Genomic DNA, 23,792 nt, shown 5'->3' with positions numbered 1-23,792 from the left:
ATCACAAGTAATAGCATGTTCACTCTTGATTAAACAATTCCAAAACACATAGTCATCAACAATTTCATATCATTAATCCTAATTTACAGTAAAATCAAGCAATTAAAATTACTCACATTTGTTTCCCTTGATTAAGAAAGCCCAAATCTTTCAAACTTAAAAGAAGAATTAGATTTTCACTTACTAAAAGTTTGTAGAGTTTGATTTGGAAAATCAAGGTTGAAGAAGAAAATGAGAAGAATGAGAGAGACAAAGAAGAAGAGGAAATAGGAAAGCATGCGTAGAAATGAACAAATGAAAGAGGTGGTATATTGGTGTAGAAATAGGCAATTTACAATTTAATCCTCTTTCTTTCTAACTTTCCAATTTAGTCCAAAATCATTACTTTTCAATTAAATCAATATGTAACTAAATAATTTATTTATCTACCACATAATATAATAAAATAGGTCATACATAACCATGATGCAAATGACATGTTTAATGACATGCTAATGAATATTAATTATTAATAAAAAATAAATAAATAAATTTGGTTGTGACAATTCCTACCCACTTAGAAAATTTCATCCTCGAAATTAACTAATCGCCAACAGACATGCCAAATAAGCTCGGGTATTTATCCATCATATGCTTCTCTACTTCCCAAGTTGCTTTCTTAGATGAATGTTGATTCCATTTCATCTTTACCATAGGAATTTCCTTGTTTCTTAATTTTCTAACCTGTTGGTCTAATATCTGAATCGGTTCTTCAACATATGTAAGTTTCTCAAAAAATTTAATTTCTAGTATCTTGATAACATGGCTAGGATCAGATCGATATCGTCGAAGCATAGAAACATGGAAAACATTATGTACTTGAGCTAACTCTAGGGATAATGCAAGTCTATAGGCTAAAGGACCAACTCGCTCTAAAATCTCATACGGCCCGATATATCAAGGACTTAGTTTACCTTGTTTACCAAATCGAAGGATACCCCTCCATGGTGATACTCTCAAGAAAACCTTATTCCCAACTTCATACTCAATTTCCCTTTTGTGTTTATCTGCATAGCTTTTCTGTCTATCTTGTGCGGCCTTGATACACTGCTTCGCAACTTGTATCTTGTCTACTGTTTCTTGAATAATTTCAGGACCTTCCAATTGTCTCAACCCTTCTACATCCCAACATATAGGGCTTCTACATTTTCTCCCATATAATGCTTCGTATGGTGGTATACCAATACTAGAATGAAAACTATTATTATAAGCAAATTCCATAAGTGGTACCTGTTCATCCCAATTTCCGCTATACTCTAATGCACAAGCCCGTAACATGTCTTCAAAAGTTTAAATGGTTCTCTCAGATTGCCCATCTGTTTGAGGATGAAAAGCAGTACTGAAATGCAATTTAGTTCCCATTGCCACTTGTAAGCTCTTCCAGAAATGAGATGTAAACCGAGGATCCCTGTTTGAAACAATGGAGATAGATACACTATGCAACCTAACAATTTCTTTCACATACAAGTTGGCTAGCTTATCCAATGAATAGGTAAAAAGTGTGCTGATTTTGTTAACCTATCAACTGTTACCCAAATAGCATCATTTCTCCTAAAAGTGCGAGGCAAACCAACAACAAAGTCCATAGTAATTCTTTACCATTTCCACTCAGGTATAATTAAAGATTGTAATTTACCTGCAGGTGATTGATGTTCTGCTTTCACTTGTTGACAAGTTAGGCATTTAGCTACATATTCTGCAACTTCCCTCTTCATGCCTGACCACCAATAATGTGGCTTCAAATTGTTATACATTTTTGTACTCCCTGGGTGCATTGAATAAGGAGAATTGTGAGCCTCCCAAAGAATCTTTTATTTCAATGCGGCTACATTAGGTACATATACTCTGGTTTTCATAACCCACATTCCATCATCTCGCTCGATTAGTTCATTTGTCTTACCATCTTGCACCTTCTTTTGTAACTTCTTTAAGTATGCATTACTACCTTGTGCATGTTTGATCTCATCTAGTATCTGGGGACTAGTCTTCATTGTAGTCAATAATACCCCATTCTTTATAGAAAAATGCATATCCATAGCTCTTAACGAAATTAAGGAACTCATCTGATATGAAATCATACCTGCAACCCTTTCCAAAGTCTTTCTACTAAGTGCATCTGCCACAACATTTGTTTTTCCTGGGTGATAATCAATGGTACAGTCATAATCCTTCAACAATTCCATCCATCTTCGTTGCATGAGGTTCAACTCTTTCTGTGTAGGTATGTACTTTAAGCTTTTGTGGTCAGTGAATATTCGAAATGTCTCTCCATAAAGATAATGTCTCCAAGTTTTTAAAGCATGTATAATTGCAGCCAATTCTAAATCATGTGTAGGATAATTTTGTTCATGAGGTCTAAGTTGTCTAGGAGCATAAGCAATAACCCTTCCATTTTGCATCAATACACAACCCAAACCATTAAGTGAAGCATCTGTATAGACTACATATTCCCCTCCTTGTATAGGTAATGTAAGTATAGGTGTTGTAATCAATCTATTTTTCAACTCCTCAAAACTAGCTTGACATTTATCATTCCACTGAAAAGTCACTTGTTTCTTCAACAGATTAGTCAATGGCTTTGCTAAAATGGAGAAGTTCTTCACGAATCTTCTATAGTACCTAGCCAATCCCAGAAAACTACGAACTTCTGAAATATTTCTTAGTGATTCCCACTCCTGAATAGCCTTCACCTTAGATGGGTCCGGTTGAACACCTTGTGCAGATATAATATACCCAAAAAATGCAATGTTATTCATCCAGAACTCACATTTACTAAACTTACCATATAACCGCTTTTCTCTCAAAGTTTGTAATACTGTTCTTAAATGATGTTCATGGTCTTCAGAATTTCTGGAGTATATCAGAATATCATCAATGAAGACTATCACAAATTGATCAAGATACGGTTGAAAAATATTATTCATCAAAGACATGAATGCTGCAGGTGCATTGGTCAAACCAAATGGCATAACAACAAACTCATAATGACCATATCGTGTCTGAAATGCCGTTTTAAGTATAGAAGTCTCTCTAACCTTTAATTGCCAATACCCAAATCTCAAATCAATTTTGGAGAATACAGCTGCCCCTCTGAGTTGATCAAGCAAATCATCAATGCGAGGTAAAGGATATTTGTTCTTGATAGTAACTTGGTTCAACTTCCTATAATCAATGCAAAGTCTCATACTTCCATCCTTTTTCTTCACAAACAACATTGGAGCTTCCTATGGTGATATACTAGGTCGAATATAACCTTTCTCCAATAAATCATTAAGTTTCTTTTTCAATTCCTGTAATTTTGCTAGTGCCATTCTGTAAGGTGCTATATATATCAAAATAAAACTTTCTATACTCTTCTTCTCTTTAAATGGTGGGTATAGACATCCATGTTATTAACATTTTCAGAGGTATATGACAGTGACAGTAATAAAATTATGTCATAAAGGTGTTTAAAAGGAAAAAGAAAGAAAAAAAAAAATTGTCGAAATGGGATTTCCTTGGAAAATTTGGATAGACAGTTAGTTTCACTATTTAAACTTATAATTCAGTTATAGTGTATAGTATTTCTGAAAATGAGTAAAATTTAATATAATAATCGGTCAATTTCAATTTTAAAAATTAGCTGTATAATTAGTAGTTTATTCTTGTTTTGTATGATTATTATTATTATTATTATTTTAATTATAAAATTAAGTTAATAAATACAATCTAATAAAAATTTAATATTTTATTTTATTTTATAAAATAATAATAAATTAAATATTTTTAAATATAGCTAATTTTTTTAATTTTAATACTTTATTAATACAATAATATAAATATTACTTATTAATTAATTTTAATATTATAAATTAACATATCAATATAATTAATATTGCTATTTTTAAAATTATAAATTTATTAAATAATTAAAATTTTAATTTATTATTAAATATATTATTAGAAATATTATTTAAAATATTATTTTTATATTAAAATTATTATTTAATTATAAAATTAATTTATTAATTAATACAATATTAAAATATAATTAATATACTATTTTTAAAAATAGATTTAATATTATTATTTAATTAAAAAATTTATTAATTAGTATAATATCAGATTATATTAATATATTATTATTTTTTTAAAATTAAATTAATAATTTTGATTAAAAAATTATTTATTAGTTAATATAATGTTAAAATATAATTAATATCCTCACAGACAGTCATAGCCACAAACCGCATAAGGAAACTCCATTTCCCGAATTAATGTTTTTAATATCAAGCAACCAAACATCCCCAAATCCCATCAGACGTCTGCAAAAACTCTTCTAAAACCCCTCTCCAGCAAAGCAGACTTTCTCGCTCTCTCTCTGTCTCTCTATCTCTGCAAATGGCTATACTTCAAGCTCATATACCTTGTGTAAAGATAAAAACCTTCTCATCAACCTTTGCACCAAATTCTTCTTTTTTATCATCTTCTTCTTTTCCTCTCTCTTCCTTAAAAACCCATCAAGAAATCTCTCTGTTTTCTAGAACTAATACTACTAAAAGCACACCCTTTTCACCCTCAACTACTCACCCAAGAAGACTCCTTTGCAGACCCCCAAATGGAAAGTATGTTAGAGAAGACTATCTTGTGGTATGTTCTTCAAAAATTGAAACTATTGATTTTGGCTTATGTAGTTTTCTTGGTTTCGAGAAAATATAGGAAAAAAACGAAACTTTATTATGGAATTACATATATTTTTCTTTATAAAATTAGGAACTAGAAGTTTATTCCTTTTTGAATTTTGTATTTCTAATGTGAGTTTGCTGGTTTTGGATGGGCAGAAAAAGAAATCAGCTCAGGAGATACAGGAATTGGTTAGGGGAGAAAGAAATGTGCCTCTTATTATTGATTTCTATGCAACTTGGTGTGGACCTTGTATTTTGATGGCCCAAGAACTTGAAATGGTATGCCTCAATTTCTTTGAATCTGTTTTGTCTTCTTAATTTTCTTGCACTAAAATGCTTGGTTTGTAAATATTTTATTTACTGTATTATCTTTAAGGTCCTTTAGTAATGCACTTAGACACCTTACTTTGTTAAATACTACTGTGTGAAGAGACCATCTAGCATAGAGTTGTAATGGACAAGTAGCAATGTAGGTTCTATAGGCGGAGTGGCATTGAAGAAAAGACTGCAATGAATATGGTAAGCATAACTACATAGAGCGCATGGTAATATACTAATATCATTGCATCCGTATCACGGTCAGCAAATTAACCGAGTGAATAGGTACAATATATTGATTAAGAATATAGTTGTGCTAAAACGAAAGAAATTTTGCATTGGTATGGATAGACAGGTCAGGTGTTGGGAGTGTCTTATGTTAACCTAAGAGAGTTAGAAGAGCCTTCCCAAACCAAACTGAACACAATGAGTTGACAATTGCTTGTGGCTTTTCTCCAGCTTTAGAATGCACATACACAAAAATAGTAGTTCTTATTTCTGATGTACAATTTTCATACCGAACGGGAATATTAGTTTTATTGCTGCTGTTCTCAACAGTCTTAACGGTTTATTAGTGGCAATTTTTCTTTTGCCTTTTCTAGAGGTCTTTTAACTGACTTGAAGTAGTTTGATCACATGGTTCTAACAAATTGTTAGCGTCACAATTTTCTTTCTGTTGTGCGAATGGTTGGATTTGTTTCTCCTTTATTTGGTTAGGTGGAATAGGAATCTTTGAATGAGGATCATTGTTACTGGTTGGTTGAACAGATATATATGTCTTGAAAACTTTGAGATATCTATGTTTTAACTGCATAATGTGGCATTAATGAGGCACAGACTGTCAGTTTGTTCCTCTGTGATTAGTCTACAAAGTAAACCACTTCAGTTTATTTTTAAATTCATTACTGATGTGTGACAATGGCTTGATTTAATTTACTGGATTCTAATAACTTAAGTGAAACCACTGCAGCTTGCTGTGGAATATGAGAGCAATGCAATGATTGTTAAAGTTGATACTGATGATGAGTATGAATTTGCACGTGATATGCAGGTAATTTTTGATTTCATGTTTTGTCTACTTATTTTTACCAAGCTCTGTCTTTATTGCATCTTAAAATTTTGTTGGCTAGACATTTGAGCACAGTCGCCTCCTAAAATTTCTATAATGTTCACTCTTATGAGGAGCTAAACTGCTTCAAACGAATATCTCTTCTCAAAAATGTTTTTGAGTTGCAACAAATGAACTCAGTTAGTATCTTTTAGACCTTAATTTTGGATTAAGATGTATAAAACTTAATTTATCTCAGGTCCGAGGTTTGCCAACAGTGTTTTTCATCAGCCCAGATCCAAATAAAGATGCAATCCGGACTGAAGGTCTGATCCCAATACAGATGATGCGCGACATAATTGATAAGGAGATGTGAAGGAAGAAGGAACAGATTATTCTGCCGATGAAACAAGTGAGGGCTTGGTTTTTGATAGATAAGCTGTTTCTCGACCAAATTGAGGCTTCTTGCTGATCCTTGTATTTTGTTGTAATGTTTGTATAATTGTTGTAGACAGACTGCGCCTAAAAGATCTCATAGCCAACATCTTAGCAAATGAATGGTTGAGAACTTGAGATGTTCTGATGTGAGCATTTTAATGCAAAGTGCCAGTTCTTCTTCTCATCTCTATCTTGAACCTAGTCTTATTTTCGACGATTGATCAACTTCAATTAAAATGTCAATGAGTTCCAAACTTTTTACAGGCCAATAAGTGATTTTATTATATCGTTTAGTCCCAAACAACTCTTTTCAATGCTTGTTAATTTGTTGCTTTGACGTAAGGAGGATTGGCGTCACGTTCTTCCCCTTCTGTCATGGAAGCACGATAATATATTAAACATAAACCTTGAAGTCTAACACACCGAAGAAGAAAATTTAAGTGTATTATGGACTTTCCCTTAACGAGATCAACAGTACAATCCATCAATGGATTTGAAGAGATGGAGAAGACAAGCCGACATCTATAAATATAGAAGATAAAAAGGCAAGTGGGGAGAGATCGTGGAGAAGAACGCCCTTTATTTTTTGTTCAAGGTTTGAGCTGTAGTGTCTTAGATTCTGGACAAGTTGTTCTTAATCTAATGTCCAGTCTAATTGACCACCAAAAATGTCCTGCCTGTGCATTATGGCACTAACACAGGAGCAAACATGCTATGTATTGAATGGAATATATAATGATGAGGGTACACCTTTGCAAATCTGTTTTATGCTTCATCTTTTCTCTTTCTGCAGGGATCTTGTTGATGGAAATGGCAATGGCACAAAACACAATCATACCAGTGAAAGTAGGTGTTGTTCTTTATGACTCTGATGACTGTGTTGGAAAGATGCAGTTGCCTTGTATCAACATGTCGCTCTTAGACTTCAATGCCAATCATGGTCACTACAAAACCAGGCTGGTTCTTCACACCAGGGACTCCAATGGAGATGTTGGTGCAGCTGCAGCAGGGTCTCCCTTTCTTTCTTTCTTTCTTTCTTTAATTTCTCTCCTTAGCAATCTTCTACAAATACTTGCTTAAACATTGTACTGAAAGCCACATTCTTAAATTCAGAATTAGTCAGATTGAGATAAGTTCCAGACAACTAATCATTTGCTCTACTATGTATAGGTGAAAAGGTTGGTATATATCGTTTGTACAATCATATATTTGCATGATGAACATTTTACTTAAAGAAAATAAAGTTTTATTACTATTTATTGTAGGGCCAACTTAAATATAAAGGGAAAAGGAAGGAAAAAATTCAGCTATTCTTTCTTCTCATTCCTCTCTCTAATTATGGGTTTCTCTGTTCGTAATTTGGATTTTAACTTGTGATCGTAGTGTCAGATGAGTTTAATAAGTATTGCGATACTTGTTGTTGTCGTTAAATTGATATAATAGGATTAAAAAAAATAAGTAAGATACAATATAACTTAGTAGTTGATAATTTTATAGTGTAAATTTCTAATTTATATAATTTATTTTATTTTAATTATATTATATTATACAAACTTTCTACTTTTTATTTTTATAAATTATTTAACTATCTATAAACCTTTTATAACAATAACTTTTTATAACATATATTTATAAAGTTTTATAATCTTTATTTTTATCATATCCTTATGTAAATAAATATGAGATGTGACATAATATATATAATCTACTGATATTTTTATATTTACTCATCAATAAATCTTTTATATGTCCTTATTATACTATTATTAGTATTTAATATTATAATTAATGTTAAATAAAAGTATATTATATTAAAATTCACATATTTATTTTATTGGAATTATATGTTATATATAAAATATTAAGATGAAAAAGATTTACCTTCTTTAACATTAATTGGCTTTTACACCACATCAATGGGCAAAGTGCAGGATGCATTTTAGATCTCTGTAATGAAAGAAAATAATGAAACCTTAAAAGAAACAAAGATTTTAGATCTTTTCGTGTTGGAGGCGGCATTGAATTTAAAAACCAAAGAATGGTGTTTATTTTATGATGTGAGATTAATTACTCTTTTAATTATTGAAATATCATACTTAATTAGTGACAACGGCCAATTTGTATCTATGACTAGTTCAATAAATAATGATGATTTGAGTTTAACATCTCAATCAGTTTCCTAAAAAAACTATTTTTTATTTTGAATATTCAATAAATTAATAATTTTTTATTTAATTATAGTTCTATAATTTTTTAATTAGTATGTTTCGGTAAAAACTATTAATTATTATTAATTGCTAAAGGGTATTAATCAAAATATTAAGGAATTATAAGTCCCATTATAAATTTTAATTTATAAACTGAAAAAGTATATTACGTTATGTAAAATTTTAATATATCTAGTTTGTTAATTTCATGTTTGATATATATAATTACTTCCATGTAGTAATTTTTACCGATAATCAAGAAAATACAGCTACTTATAATAATACCAAAGATACGGCAAATTATAAATTGTTATTATTCTTTCAATGAATTGTAGAATTAAATTTCTATATAGACGCTAATCATCAACCTAAAAGTTACTATTATGCATTTCCATCAGTGGGGACTAATTCATGGATCCTTATATATTCATTAGACCATGACTAATCAAGTATATATATACTCAAGAGAATGTCAATGCACTTAATATATTAAGCTTACCCGACAGATCCAACTATATATCAATTTGTATAATCACAACTTGAAATATTTTGTGCAAATGCAGTAATATATTAATAAATATTCTCCATTCACCAAACACAGATTATCTGAGACATTTTAGTCCATGACCCTCGATAGCTGTTTCTAACAAAGAGTCTCTCTTTTTTTCTTTCTTTTTTGTGGTGCAGAAATATGAGGAGAAAGGCTTTGAAACCTGATTATTTCTGTTTCCTGATTCTTCTTTCTGCTATATGGATTTTGTTCGTCAGCAAGTTAGAAATGGTGATGGCGAATAATAAACCATCACAAGTGAAGATTGGAGTGGTTCTTGACTTAGATGATGACAATTGTTGTGGCAAGATAGGGTTGAGTTGCATCACCATGGCCGTTTCAGACTTTTATACAATCCATTCTCACTACAAAACCAGGCTTGTTATCGACATCAGGGACTCCAATAGAGATGTAGTTCTTGCGGCTACAGCAGGTTCTCTCTATCTCTCCTTATTTTCCAACTTTGGTGCGTATATGATCCTATTTAAATTTTATTTATCATTTAAAATCAATAAATATATGTCAATCATTTATGAATTTAATATATAGGTAGAGATAAACATAAAATTTGGACAAAGATTTTCTTAAGTATAATACTCATACTAGCTGCACTTCTTTTCTTCTTCCTATTATATTCAAGGTTTCGCCCGAACATGAGCCTAAATGGATGATTATGACATTATAATTATTCTAAAATTAAAAGTTGTAAATGTTAAAATTTATTTTACTATTACAATTAAATCCATGTGATCCGTTATATCCAACAATCCAGAAATTACTATTGATCACTACCTCAACATGACCAAGCATAATTTATTACAATCAAACTGTAACTTTTTGAATATCTCGCATTTCAATTCTAATTTTTAGGACCAAGATGATCATTTTCCATCCTCACGATACAATTTTCAGAAATAAGATGGAGAAACATATGCATAGGCTTCATATATATATGCACATATTTTTACCTTTTTACTGAAAAGGACAAGTGAAAATAAATCATATTCTCTTGGTCCGGAAATGCTCACTTTTCTTTTTTGTTTGTACTGAATTATAAGTCACTTTCTATTTTCAAAATCTAGTAAATTTGTTTGAACTGAGTGGTTCAAGTTTTAATATTCCTGAAGATAGAATATAGCAGAGTTCCATTCCGTAAGTAAGATGCCTTGTAATTGGTCCCAAATCTTCCATGCTAAATACATTCTAGAGATTAATTTCTTATATTGTTATTGTGGCATTTCAAATCGCAGCTATGGACTTGACTAAAAATGTACAAGTGCAAGCCATCATAGGACCATCAACATCAATGCAGGCCAATTTTGTCGCTCAAGTTGGAGAAAAATCTCAAGTACCCATTATATCATTTTCTGCGTCAAGACCTTCTCTTACTTCCATTAGGAATTCATACTTCTTTCGAGCTACACAGAATGATAGAGCTCAAGTAAATGCCATAAGTGCAATAGTTCAATCCTTTGGATGGAGAGAAGCAGTGCCTATCTATGTTGACAACGAATATGGAGTAGGAATCATATCTCACTTGGTTAATGCTTTGCAAGTAGCGGGTACTCGTGTTCCCTACCTAAGTGCATTTTCTCCATTGGCCAGTGATGAGCAAATTCTTGAAGAGCTTTACAAGTTAAAGACAACGGGAACTAGAGTATTTATCGTGCACATGTTTCCCTCTCTTGGCTCACGAATTTTTAACAAAGCCAATGAAATTGGAATGACGAGCGAAAACTATTCTTGGATCTTAACCGATGGGATGAGTAATTTCTTGAGTTCAATAGACCATTCAATCTTTAATTCAATGTCAGGGAGAGTTTTAGGTGTTAAACCTTACATTCCAAATACAAAAAAGTTAGAAAATTTTCAAGCTCGATGGAAAGAGAAATTCAATCAAGATCATCAAGGCATGTTTAATGCTGAGTTGAACATTTATGGATTATGGGCTTATGATGCTACCATGGCATTGGCCATGGCAATTGAGAAAGCTGCTAGTACTGCAACCTTTGGCTTCGAAACAAAGAAATTTTCTAGCAATTCACTGGATCTTGAAACATTTGGAGTTTCTCAAAATGGTCCAATACTTATTGAATCATTAGCAAATACTAGTTTCAAAGGTCTGACAGGAGATTTCATTTTTGTTAATCAGCAGCTACAGTCATCTAATTACCAAATAGTTAATGTGAATGATGTTGGCCTAAGAGAAGATGGATTGTGGCCACCTAAAAAAGGATTTGTCAGTAAATTGAGCCTTGCATCTAGTTTACAAGCAGTAGCTTCAACTTCAGTTTCCAAGAAATTGAGAATAGGAGTACCAAATAGAGCCTTTAACGAGTTTATGAATGTGGAAAGAGATGCCAAAACTAATGCCACAATATGTTCCGGATACTGCATAGATGTCTTTGAAGCCGCAATGAAAGATTTGTCAAACCCTCCATCTTATGAATACATCCCCTTTAATGGGACTTTCGACGATTTGGTCTTTCAAGTATACCTAGGGGTAAAAAGACGCCTTAATTTTTATTGCAAGTTTAATTAAACTTTTGTTTTCCTATTGCTTTTAATGTTCTGGTTTTGCCACTGTTAATCAATCAAACAGAACTTTGATGGTGTGGTTGGAGATGTTACTATTACAGAGAGGAGATCCTTTTATGTCGATTTCACATTGCCATACATAGAACATGGCGGGGTTTCAATAATCGTGCCAATTGAAGATCATAGGAGCAGCAGAAGTTGGGTGTTCTTGAAGCCTTTGACATGGAGACTATGGGTGACTAGCATTTGTTTGTATGTCTTCATCGCAGCTGTGCTTTGGGTTCTTAAAAACAGAAACGAAGAACTTCAAGGATCTCCTTCACGTCAAACTGGCACTAGGTTTTCCTGCTCAGCCATAGTTTTCCCACATAGTACGTAATTTCCTTCCCAAACTTTTTTAATTAATTTATTATAAATAATACGCAACCATCTTGGATTGTTTTTATAAATGGCCATACCATGATATTGTTACATGAGTAATTACAAATTCATAATACTACTGTAAGTAGTTTAATAGCCACATTTTGCATGGAATTTAATAAAAACTATATAATGTTGGTTCGGGACGAAATGTTAAATAATGAGTTAGTCCAGAATCATGCATGCTTCGGATTCCAAGTGTGGGTATTATTTTAAAAATTATTGAAATCTCTTTGATAGCTAATTAAATTATGTACTGGAAATAATTGCTTCTTCCAATTGCAGAGGAAAAAGTGGCTCGGAATTTGGCTAGCATAACGGTAGTTATATGGTGTATTCTTGGATTTGTTCTCACTCAAAGCTATGGTGCTGCATTATCAAGCTTTCTAACTGTTCAACAGCTCCAGCCAACGGTCAACTACGTAACTGAGCTCATTCAGAAGAGGGAAAAAGTAGGATATCAAAATGGTTCTTTTGTTTTCGGAGTCCTGAAAGGGTTGGGTTTTCATGATTCCCAGCTCGTATCTTGTAGCCCCGCTGAACAGTGCGAACGACTTCTTTCTAAAGGAAGTAAGCATGGTGGTATTGGAGCTGCTTTTGATGAAATGCCATATACCAACCTCATTCTTGCTCAAAGTTGCTCCAAATATAGTTTGGTTCAACCAATATTAGATATTCAACAATTCAAAACCAACGGGTTCGGATTTGTAAGCCCATGTCCCCATTTCCCTCTGTCTCTTTGTCTTTTATCCTGGAGACGATTTTATTAGGACCCAGTAGTTCAGTTTTTTCTCCTTCTCTCTCACGTGCGTTGTCTTTTTCTCTCCAACTTCCAGGTATTCCCAAAGGGGTCTTCTTTCGCAGTTGAAGTATCGAGGGCAATTCTGAAACTGAAAGAGAGTTATCAAATGAAGAAAATGGAAGACAAATGGTTCGGCAAACAAAAGCACTGTTCACTTCATGCTAGCGATGTCTCAGTTTCTACTAAACTTGATCTTGACAGTTTCCAGGAACTATTCTGGATTGCTGGAGTGGCTTCATCTTTAGCTCTCGTGATTTACACTGGTCTTTTTGTTCACGAGCACAGACAAGTTTTGACGCCTCCTTATTCTAGTGCCTCAATATTGAGTATAGTTCAAGATTTGCTAAGAATCATCAACCGAAAAGATTCAAACTTCAATTCTGCAGAACATGTTTATCCAAATATTTCAGACAGGCCTCGTCAAGATCAAATGGCCCCAAACATTGAGCTTACTGACCGAGATCAAGAAAGACCCCCAAATTTCGAGATAGCCCATGAAAACAATTGAAATTTGGTCTTTCTTCGGGCTGCAAAAATCTGTGATTTTGGATCAGTTATGGTGCTTCCTGGATTTATCTATTGCTTATTTTTCTGAGTCCTGAGTAGGATTTGGCATTTGGAAAGATCTTCAACCAAAAAGAAAATCATACTTCGGGGAAAAATGCAGTGGATATAGAACGCGATCTTAATCTTCCTGATAGCAGAGCAACAAATGCACCTACAGTTTCAATCACTGCAGAATCTCCTGGAGAGCAAGGAGCAACTTCTTCAGAGAATCCTGATCCAAGTCTAAATTGGAAAACACCTACAGACGTAGTCCCGCATATTGAGCTCAGAAACCCAAATCAAGAAAGGCAGACATCGAGTAAAACAATCCAAGAAAACCGTTGATTTATACATTCTCGTATGCCATGTGTATTAACACTTGCAAGATTAGAGTAAAGTAATTGAAAAGCCGATCAAGGTTCAAAAGAGAGGAGAATTTGAAGTCTGATGGTTCTATACAATCTTGATATTTTATGTGTTCGTGAATGTAAACAATTGGAGAGAAAGATTTAGGATGATTCGCATATTATGAGGTATTGCATGCATGCTTAGCGTTAGAAATTTCTGATAAATGTATCAAGTAGACTCATGTATAGTGTATAAAATACCAAATTATACAATCGTCTCGGTGAAAAGTTTCAACTATTCAGCGTATAGATTTCATCATTGATCATTTCAGAAATTTTTGTGCGAGGATTTCTTGCTTGACCCGCCACTTATTTTTCAGTTCATACATGGCCAAAGGTCTATCGCAAGTACTTTGATCTTTAAACAGCCAACTATATGTTTGCTAGTATTCCATACGGATGTCGAGAATTTCTCACGGATTTCATACAACAGAATGCCGAAAGTTTCCAAATCAATTTTTGTCATGGGTAGATAATGGCCTTCCTTGATTTGGGTTGGTAACCTCAACATTAAATGGAACTATTTCTTTGGATTAAAATCATCGATTGATGCGTTTGGAGCATTCATGGCAGGATGATTGCTACCACTTCCATTGCTGTTATTTTAGTTTTTCTATGCAATGATGATAGATATATATTCTTGCTGAAATTAATGGAAGGAAGCTAGATGTTTCTAGGAAAATTGTAATTTGTGGTAAAGTTTGAAGTCAGCTTGTAAGTAAACTAATCTGCAATAGTAGGTGTTTTTATGAAATCAATGTTCGCAGTTGAACTCAAATTTACCGATCTTAGGGTTTTTATTATTAAAATATTAAGAATCGTTTGTTATAAGAAAAGTTTTATGTTTAAGTTGATAAAATAATTATTTAATGGTTATATATTTAAAAATTGAATTTTTAATTTATGAAAAGTCTTTTCTTTGAATATTAAATATTAAATCGTGGTATTATTATACATATAATATAAGTGTAAGTTTTTTATTAACAATAAGAAATAGAAAAGTAAGCATCCATCTTTTCCTCCTCTTCAACAATGAAAATATTAGTAGTCTTGTCTAAAATTCTTGCTTCTTTTTCTCTAAAAATATATATTTTATGACTATAAAACAAAATAATTATGTCAAATTTGATATAATAATAACTTGACATGGTGTTAATTAACTATTTGAAGACTTGATTTACTCAAAACAAGTTTTAAGGAGAAAATCCAGAAGTCACTTTGGCCTTGAGCCTTTTGTAATATAATTTTTTTTATTTTATAGTTTCAAAATATGGTATTATTCTATATGTTTTTGGAGACTTTGATTTTTCATGAAATGGGAATTCAAAGGGAAAGGAAAAGTCTATCTCAAAGTCACTTGAGGAGTTGGAAATTTGTCACAACTTAGAAAGGGAAATGCATATATATATATATATATATATATATATATAACCATTTCATTCAGTTCAAATCTGGGTCTGAGTTAGACTTTTTAAAGTGGCTATTCCTTTTGATCTATTCGCAGATTCAAGATCCTGTGATTCCTTAACTTCCCTTCTCTATTCTCTCTAGTCTTTTTTCTGTTTAAATGTGCTGTCAGGAGTTGAACATTCAAGGTCTGCCATAGCTTGTGACAACTACATAGTCATTCAAGCAAGAAGCTCAGCAAAACCTAATATTAATAATCTCCCACCGAGGGAACCTTTGTTACAAAATAACCAAAACAAAAGAAGGTGAAGCCAAAATAATAACAATAACAATAATTGCAAAGCTACACCACTACCATTTGAGCCAATTTATAAAATCAATACAATCACACAAGTGGTTTCAAATATGAATATATTTTGTTCTTCTCATGTTTGTTCAAAGTAATTACCTACAAAACCTAATGTTTGTATTGGTCAAGCAATATCGATCATTGAAGAGCTGATATAACAGCTGTATACCCTTTACGAAGGTCTATTAAGACTTTCATTTACTTTTTCTTTTCTTATGTGCATGAAATTCTTATGCAGATCTCAATTATCAGCTTTAAAATTTCTCATCTGTGGTTGTTGTTTTTATGGATTGCCCAGATTCTTGCTTTTATTTTCATTATAACAATAACTTAAATAAGTTAATATAGAAAACTTAATAAGTTGGTACTGTTATTTTGATTATAAATATAATAATATAAAATAAATTAATAAAAAATAAAAAATAAAAATCTAATTTGAGAATATTCTTACTATGTTTTAGAAATAAACTAGATGGTTTTAACATTTTAAAACTAAATAATTAATATTAAATAGAATATGAATATGAGGAAATATTATGATATATATATGTTAATAAAATAGGTTAATATGTAAAAGTAGTTTTAGAAGTTAGTTTAGCCATGGTGGAATTCATGAATGACTGTTTACTAATATTTAGACCATGACCAGAGCACCACCATTAATAATATGAGATCTTTTTCATTCTTATTTATTCTTTTAAGCTTTTGAATTCAAAATGGTCCAATGTCCAGGTAAGCTTAAAGCTGTCTTTTGGAAGTGCATTCAATTACTACATTATCATTTTGGATTGAGACCTCAAACTCAAAAGGAATTTCCATAATGATTCTAACAACCTATTACCAATACATAATAGAAAATAAAATTTATGGTAAATATATACTTGTGCAAATGAGCTTGCATACAGTTTTCTGAATAGTACTTTGTCTCTTAATTGGGATCTTAGATTCTTGAGCATAGTTATTAATTTCATCTAGGGCAAGTAGGAATATTCTTTTCCAAATTAATATATTTTAAACAGATAAAAAATATTAAAAATAAAATACACCCACATAATTTTAATAGTCAAACTGTCTTAGTATCACCATTAATGCTGATATAACCATATACGTAATTCATTTAATTCTATACTTTCTTTACCATAACATAAGACTTTTCTTGTAAATCATGGTCACTAATTTTCCCCTCTACGTGACAGACAAGTCTTGCCTATGTGAACATTCCTTCTTGTCCTTTTTCTCCCATTATGCAGTCCTATATATATATATATAAATTATCTTACTACTTACAGCAAATAGCAAGAAGCTTCACTTAACTCCAACAATTAAACCCCAAAGCACTTCAAATTGGGCAACACATGATGAGGAAGAACACCTGTACTGGTCTTGTTCTCTCATTTACTTTTCTTGCTTCTTGGAGCATGCCGTTGACAGAAAGTGTGATGGCACAAAACACAAAAGTATCAGTAGATGTGGGTGTGATTCTTGATTATGATCGTTGGGTTGGAAGAATTGGGTTAAGCTGCATCAACATGTCCCTCTCAGACTTCTACGCAACCCATTCTCACTTCAAAACTAGGCTCCTCCTCCACACTAGGGACTCCAAAGAAGACGTTGTTGGTGCAGCCGCCGCAGGTTTTCCCTTACTCTTCTACCTTGTATTTATGTCCGCTCGCAATTTTACTGTTTTGTTCGTTATGAACTTGTTAAGTTAAAAGTTTAAATCCTACACCAAAGTCTTCGAGCAAATTGGTTTGTCGGTAACAAAGCTTGTCCCTTAATATCCAAAAGGGACCAATATTTCAATTATTTTCTTTTTACTATTAGTATCTCTATTTTCTATTTTAATTTAGGATGTCTAACATTATTTTACCGTGTTTTTACTGAAATAGCCATTAAAATAAAATATTTTTAATATATTTATCGTCTTAATAATATCACTCCACTAATAACTTATTCTATTAAAATATGGCGCATACTTTTAAATGGATAGTTTAAAAAAAAATTAAAAGATGGATCCCATATACTTAATAGGATAAATTATTAATGAGTTAACATGATTAATACAGCAGATCAATTAAAAAAAATTATTTTCAATGGCAACGTTAGTTAAAATAAGTCAAAAAATATTAAATATCTTAAATTAAAATAAAAAATAAAAATTTTAGTGTAAAAAATATTGAAGTATTGATATTAAGGACGGAGCATTTACCCCAAAGTCTTCTTCATCGTTTCTTTCCTAGTTTGAGGGTGATCAACATGCAATTATAATACTAAAAAGGGTTTCCTAGTTTACTATGTTCTACCTAGAAATATATAAGCAAGGTGATAGATACCATTTTAGTTTATGGTCAATTTGAGTCCATATATTAAAGGTCTAATACCTATTTCAATATATAGGCTATCAGAATTCAAAGGATGCAGTTTCTTTCCTGCTTAAATGTCAAAAGAAAATCATGAGTTTTATAACAATATAAATGAATTTATTGTAAATAAAGAAAAAGGAAAAGTTTTAGTAAATTATTTTGTGATTTAACATATTTTAATTTTAAAGTTTAGGATTTATTTTTTGACACTTTGAAACCGTGTGAATATGATCGTTAGCAAATAACGGCCAAATTGCACTACACAATTAGCAAGTGCTAACGTGGCAGTTGAAAGAATAGTGGTAATTGTGTGTCACGCCAGAATCTCTTAATGGTGTTATGCAATTTGGCCGCTATTTGTTAACGATCATATCCATATATATATATATATATATAAATTTTCTGTTCTATATATGTTCCTATTTTTATTAGAAGTTTACATTTTAAATTATCAGAAATTATAAACAACAAAAAAAAAATAGAGCTTTTCTCATGTTAAAGTCAAATAAGGTGATTTCAACCTCTTACTATTATATATATATATTATTTACTATATATATTATTAGCTTTTAAAAAAAAGGAAAAAAAAATTAGCTTCAATTTTAACTGTATAATATAGCTAATTAGTTTGATTATGGAATGAAAAGGCCAAAAAATTTAAAATTGGGGATAATTGGTCATTATCTACAAGTTCAAGTAGCAAATTGAAATTTTAGAATTTTTAGAATTAGAAAAAAAGAGTAATTGAAAGTAAATCAATCAAATTAATTTCTGGAGCCATTATAAGGCATTGAAGTTGCTGTCCATATAGATCCATATGCACAGGAACATTGGACTTGCAGATATCGCCAGAAGTTCCTGTATGCAATCCTTTTTCTATTATGTTATTGCTGAATATCTGGCTCGTACTTTAATAGAAAAGAAAATATTGTAGCCTTTTGTTTTTCTCAAAGGAAAACAAGAAAAAAAAGAACTGTATGTGTTAAAACTACCCAAAAAATATATCATAGGACACTACTACTATCAATTAATCTTAATTTATGACTTTCTTTTCTCCATTCCAAAACTTGACAGCTCTTGACTTGATAAAAAATGTTGAAGTAGAAGCAATCATAGGGCCATCAACATCAATGCAGGCCAATTTTGTGATTGATCTTGGACAGAAAGCACAAGTACCCATCATCTCATTTTCTGCATCAAGTCCTTCTCTTGCTGCCATCAGGAGTCCATACTTCTTTCGCGCTACACGGAGCGATTCATGTCAAGTCAATGCCATAGGCGCAATCGTTCAAGCTTTTGGATGGAAAGCAGCAGTGCCCATCTATGTTGATAACGATTATGGAGTTGGAGTCATACCTTATTTAACAGATACCTTGCAAGAGGTAGATGCTCGTGTTCCTTACCGGAGCGCCATTTCTCCGTTTGCCACAGATGATCAAATTATTGAAGAGCTCTATAAGTTAAAGGCAATGCAAACTCGAGTTTTCATTTTGCATATGTTACCTGCTATTGGCATTAGGCTTATTACTATAGCTAAAGAGATTGGAATGATGAGTACAGGCTATGTTTGGATCATGACAGATGGGATGACAGATTTCTTGGATTCGCTGGACAATTTAGATATCGAACTAATGCAAGGAGTATTGGGTGTTAAACCTTATGTTCCAAGAACTAAAAAGATAGAGAGATTTCGGACTCAATGGAAAAAGAAATTCCATCATGATCATCCTGATATAATTGATTCTGAGCTGAACGTTTATGGACTATGGGCATATGATGTTACTGCTGCATTAGCAATGGCAATTGAAAAAGTAGCTGCAAATACAACAAATTTCGGCTTCCGTAAGGCAAATGTTTCTGGCAACGGTTCAACTGATCTTGAAACTTTTGGAGTATCGCGAATTGGTCCAGACCTTCAAAGAGCTTTATCAAAGACCCAGTTCGAAGGCATTACAGGAGATTTTCATCTTATTGATGGGCAGTTGCAGTCATCAGTAATCCAAATAGTTAATGTGAATGGTGATGGAGTAAGAAGGGTAGGATTTTGGCTACCTGGAAAAGGGCTTGTTAAAAGAATGAAGTCATCAACAGAAAAGGGTAGTAATCCTCCCTCTAATACCAGTCTTTCAACCGTTATATGGCCAGGGGATACAGCTTCAGTCCCTAAAGGTTGGGAGATTCCAAGAAATGGAAAGAAATTGCGAATCGGAGTGCCAGTGAAGGAAGGCTTCACGCAGTTTGTGAATGTGACAAGAAATCCTGCTACAAACACATCGAGAGTTGAGGGATACTGCATTGATCTTTTTGATGCTGTAGTGTCAGAATTGCCATATGCTGTCACTTATGAGTACATCCCTTTTGCCGATTCTGAGGGCAAGAGTGCCGGACCTTACAACAGTTTGATCGATCAAGTCTACCTTGGTGTAAAATACCTCTTCTAGTTTCTTTTTTGTAAGTAAACCCTTCAAGTGTACAAGACTAGTGAGCAATTTTTTTCTTCTTCTTATGAACAGAACTATGATGCTGCTGTGGGAGATATATCAATTGTGGCTAACAGATCCTCATATATAGACTTTACTCTACCTTACATGGAATCAGGGCGAATGACAATGATAGTGCCAATTACAGATGATTATAGCAGAAAAGCTTGGGTTTTCTTGAAGCCATTGACATGGGACCTTTGGGTGGCCACCTTGTGTTTATTTTTCTTCATCGCTTTTGTGGTATGGGTTCTTGAACACAGAATCAATGAAGATTTTCGCGGACCACCTTCTCAACAAGTTAGCACTAGCTTCTGGTTTTCCGTCTCGACCATGGTCTTTGCTCATGGTAATTTCTCTCACTCGTTTTTTCATTTAGTAACAATTCAATGAAGAGAGTGAAATGTGTCGAGTATTTTTCTATAATTGCAGGGGAGAGAGTGGTGAGCAACTCAGCAAGAGTGGTGGTAATCATATGGTGTTTTGTTGGACTAATACTCACTCAAAGCTACACTGCAAGTTTATCAAGCTTTCTAACAATTCAACAGCTCCAACCTAGTGTTACCACCTTAGATGAGCTCATCAGAAAGGGAGAAAATGTAGGCTATCAACAGGGTGCTTTTGTGCCGACAACATTGAAAAGCTTGGGTTTTGATGATTCCAAGCTTGTTCCATATAAATCTGCTGAAGAATGTGATCAACTTCTTTCTAAAGGAATAAAAAATGGAGGGATAGCTGCTGCTTTTGAAGAACCAACTTCTATACATCTCATTCTTGCACAGAATTGCTCCAAGTATACTTTGGTTGAACCCACTTCAATGTTGAAAACTACGCGATGGAAAAGCACATCCAACATTGAAAAATTTAACACCGACGGTCTTGGCTTTGTGAGTTCCTTCTCTTTATCAATTATAAATGTACTTACTGCTAAATTTCTCATGTATTTTTCTGTTATTATTATTTTCAATTGGGCTTGAGTCCGACTGGATTTCCAATTTGTAAACTCATAGCCTGCAGATAGACTTTAGTACCACTAGACTTGATCGGTTCTTAACTTTCAGGTCTTTCCTAAAGGTTCTCCTCTAGCACCAGATATATCCAGGGCTATTTTAAAAGTGACACAAGGAGAAAAAATCAGGGAAATAGAGGGAAGATGGTTTGGCACAAAGGCTACTTGTCCAGATCGTAGCAGCTCAGCTCCTTTAAATAGGCTTGGTCTTAATAGTTTCTGGGGACTGTTCTTGATTGCTGGAATAGTTTCATTTTTTGCTCTAATTATATACATTGCTACGTTTATATACCAAAACAAGGAAGTCTGGATGCCTTCTGATTCTGGAGTTGTTCCAACATGGAGAAGAAGATTTCTTGATTTGCTTAACCTTTTCAAAGACGCAGTAAATGATGAAAGTGGCATTACTCTTCCTGTTATTGGTGAACCAAGTCCATCTACCTATTCAATTCAGACAGATTTAATTACAGAGCAACGGGCACCTTTTTCTTCTTCTTCTTCTTCTTCTTCTTCTTCTTCTTCTTCTGCAGAAGAGGATATTGGTCCCAATCTTTCAAATGTACTAGCATCTACACATGATGCTATGCTCATTATTGAGCTTACTGACCCTAATCAAGAAAGATACTTGCCATTTGACAGCTGCAATAACACGTGAAGATTACTAATAATTAGTAGAAAACTAGTTCAACTTTTACTCCAGAATTGTATTGTTGAAATGGGATAATTTTGTGCAAGATGTTGATGTATTATCATCGGTTGTTTAAAGAGGATTACTCATTATTAAATAATATCATTTGAGGCTCTGCCAATTGTATTTTTAATACAAGACAGAAAGAACCCAGAATTTGAGGCTCTGCCAATTGCATTAACCATGAAAATAGAGCTGATATACAAACTAATAGCAATGAAAATTTAACTCGAAATGTACCATTAATCGCATGCATTTTAGACAGTACAATCCAATCTTATTATACAGTAAGGTCAACAAGATTTCCAGCAGTATCAGCAGGCGACAAAGCCAAGAACATCAAAGCAGCCATAATTCCAACTGGAAAGAACAGAAGCAGTAAAGGAGGAGGAGGGAGCGGAGGTAGCAGTAAAGGCAACACCACCATTGACGCTGCTAGAACCGCCAGTACAGCAACACTAACTAAGCCAAAACACCGCACCATAGTCTTGTCAGTACCAATCTTGGTGATCTTGTTGGAGAAGCTCTGACCATTTCTTGCACAGCAGCAAGATTTGAATATAACTAGTTCTTGAGAAAAAAAAGTAAAAGTTAATGATTAGTTTCTTGGAATCTAATTAGACGGTCAAAAATAATCAAGAAATGGAAGTGTGATTGATTTCTTGGAAATGGAAAAGGAAAGAGAAATGAAATTCTTATGGAAATTGATTTTCTCCGTGACAATTACAAAAGCTGTTCTTGGAAAGAAACGTGTATTTATAGAGCATTGAAGAGGACAAGACTGTAAAAACATTAGATAAAAGTGGGACCAGTTTGGAAATGGAGAGATTGTTTTCTGGGTTGAGAAATCTGGTTTAGGGTGTTGTTCCAAATCAGACAGAATCAAAGCAAGCAAATCCCAATATATCTTCAGCTCAAATGTATATCAACCACTTGTGTATGAAAAGTTCAAGATAATATGTTTTTTAATTAGTAGTAACAGCTTAATTAATTACTTAATTAAGTCCTTTTGGGTTTTGGGTTCTGTTGTTTTGCCTGTTTTGGATGTTTCCATTTGTGAGTGAATCTTTTCAGCTGGACTTGATTGTAGAATTATATTTTTTTATTTTCTAATGTTGGCAAACTCTAATTTCTAATAAATACAAATACCAATTAAACTGATATTTCTTTATCCTTATAAGTGAAATATATCAATTAAATCATTTTTCATTTATTGGCAATGCAGAAAATGCTAATATATGAATATATTTTTGAGTAAGATTAATAAATCTGAATGTACTTCAATAAGAGACAGCTGCCCTTTCAATTAATCTGTATTAAGTAGTTGTAAAGTTAGATTAGTGGTTTGTAAAGGTCCACTTGCATTAAACCTTTTAACCATACATTTTCCTAACCAATTGCGGATTTTATGGGTATAGCTTTGCCTAATTTAGGTAATGATTCTTTATGGGTTTTTCAGAAAAATTAAATCATTAAATGTAAGAATTTGGTGTGCACACGAACCTACAAAACCATTCCA

The 23,792-nt window shown here is 32.7% G+C and overlaps 3 protein-coding genes across 4 annotated transcripts; all 3 read left to right on the top strand.

The window, feature by feature from the left end:
• Positions 1-4,329: 4,329 nt before the first annotated feature.
• LOC8270858 (thioredoxin-like protein CITRX, chloroplastic) lies at positions 4,330-6,691 on the top strand. The gene is made up of 4 exons (XM_015715324.3): positions 4,330-4,668; positions 4,860-4,982; positions 5,992-6,072; positions 6,329-6,691. The coding sequence occupies exons 1-4, from the start codon at positions 4,420-4,422 to the stop codon at positions 6,443-6,445; spliced, it is 570 nt and encodes a 189-aa protein (XP_015570810.1). The 5' UTR covers positions 4,330-4,419; the 3' UTR covers positions 6,446-6,691.
• Positions 6,692-7,193: 502 nt separating this feature from the next.
• On the top strand, positions 7,194-14,209 carry LOC8270857 (glutamate receptor 2.9-like). The gene is made up of 7 exons (XM_048378372.1): positions 7,194-7,251; positions 7,301-7,517; positions 9,402-9,697; positions 10,515-11,767; positions 11,867-12,173; positions 12,508-12,929; positions 13,059-14,209. Exons 1-7 carry the CDS (start codon positions 7,194-7,196, stop codon positions 13,530-13,532), a joined length of 3,027 nt encoding a protein of 1,008 aa, XP_048234329.1. The 3' UTR covers positions 13,533-14,209.
• Positions 14,210-16,967: 2,758 nt separating this feature from the next.
• Positions 16,968-22,408, top strand: LOC8270856 (glutamate receptor 2.2). 2 transcript variants are annotated; one of them, XM_048378730.1, is made up of 5 exons: positions 16,968-17,365; positions 19,171-20,519; positions 20,610-20,925; positions 21,009-21,463; positions 21,651-21,795. In XM_048378730.1, exons 1-5 carry the CDS (start codon positions 17,089-17,091, stop codon positions 21,660-21,662), a joined length of 2,409 nt encoding a protein of 802 aa, XP_048234687.1. In that variant the 5' UTR covers positions 16,968-17,088; the 3' UTR covers positions 21,663-21,795. The 2 variants fall into 2 exon arrangements, with proteins under 2 accessions (XP_048234687.1, XP_015570727.3); XM_015715241.3 differs by having other exon boundaries at positions 16,971-17,365; positions 21,638-22,408.
• Positions 22,409-23,792: the final 1,384 nt, after the last annotated feature.

This window comes from Ricinus communis, chromosome 8, assembly GCF_019578655.1.
Source record: "Ricinus communis isolate WT05 ecotype wild-type chromosome 8, ASM1957865v1, whole genome shotgun sequence".
NCBI classification, from domain to species: domain Eukaryota; kingdom Viridiplantae; phylum Streptophyta; class Magnoliopsida; order Malpighiales; family Euphorbiaceae; genus Ricinus; species Ricinus communis.
Note: the sequence above shows the minus strand (reverse complement) of the source record. Positions and strands in the feature narration are given on the sequence as shown.

Bases quoted from the DNA above. Each gene is read 5' to 3' on its own strand.
- LOC8270856 (XM_015715241.3), top strand. From the start codon at position 17,089: ATGATGAGGAAGAACACCTGTACTGGTCTTGTTCTCTCATTTACTTTT. The intron at 20,926-21,008 runs GTAATTTCTCTC...CTATAATTGCAG, and splicing joins GACCATGGTCTTTGCTCATG to GGGAGAGAGTGGTGAGCAAC. The intron at 21,464-21,637 runs GTGAGTTCCTTC...CTTAACTTTCAG, and splicing joins ACACCGACGGTCTTGGCTTT to GTCTTTCCTAAAGGTTCTCC.
- LOC8270857 (XM_048378372.1), top strand. From the start codon at position 7,194: ATGGCACTAACACAGGAGCAAACATGCTATGTATTGAATGGAATATAT. The intron at 7,252-7,300 runs GTACACCTTTGC...CTCTTTCTGCAG, and splicing joins TGGAATATATAATGATGAGG to GGATCTTGTTGATGGAAATG. The intron at 7,518-9,401 runs GTCTCCCTTTCT...TTTGTGGTGCAG, and splicing joins GTTGGTGCAGCTGCAGCAGG to AAATATGAGGAGAAAGGCTT.
- LOC8270858 (XM_015715324.3), top strand. From the start codon at position 4,420: ATGGCTATACTTCAAGCTCATATACCTTGTGTAAAGATAAAAACCTTC. The intron at 4,669-4,859 runs GTATGTTCTTCA...TTGGATGGGCAG, and splicing joins TTAGAGAAGACTATCTTGTG to AAAAAGAAATCAGCTCAGGA. The intron at 4,983-5,991 runs GTATGCCTCAAT...AAACCACTGCAG, and splicing joins TGGCCCAAGAACTTGAAATG to CTTGCTGTGGAATATGAGAG.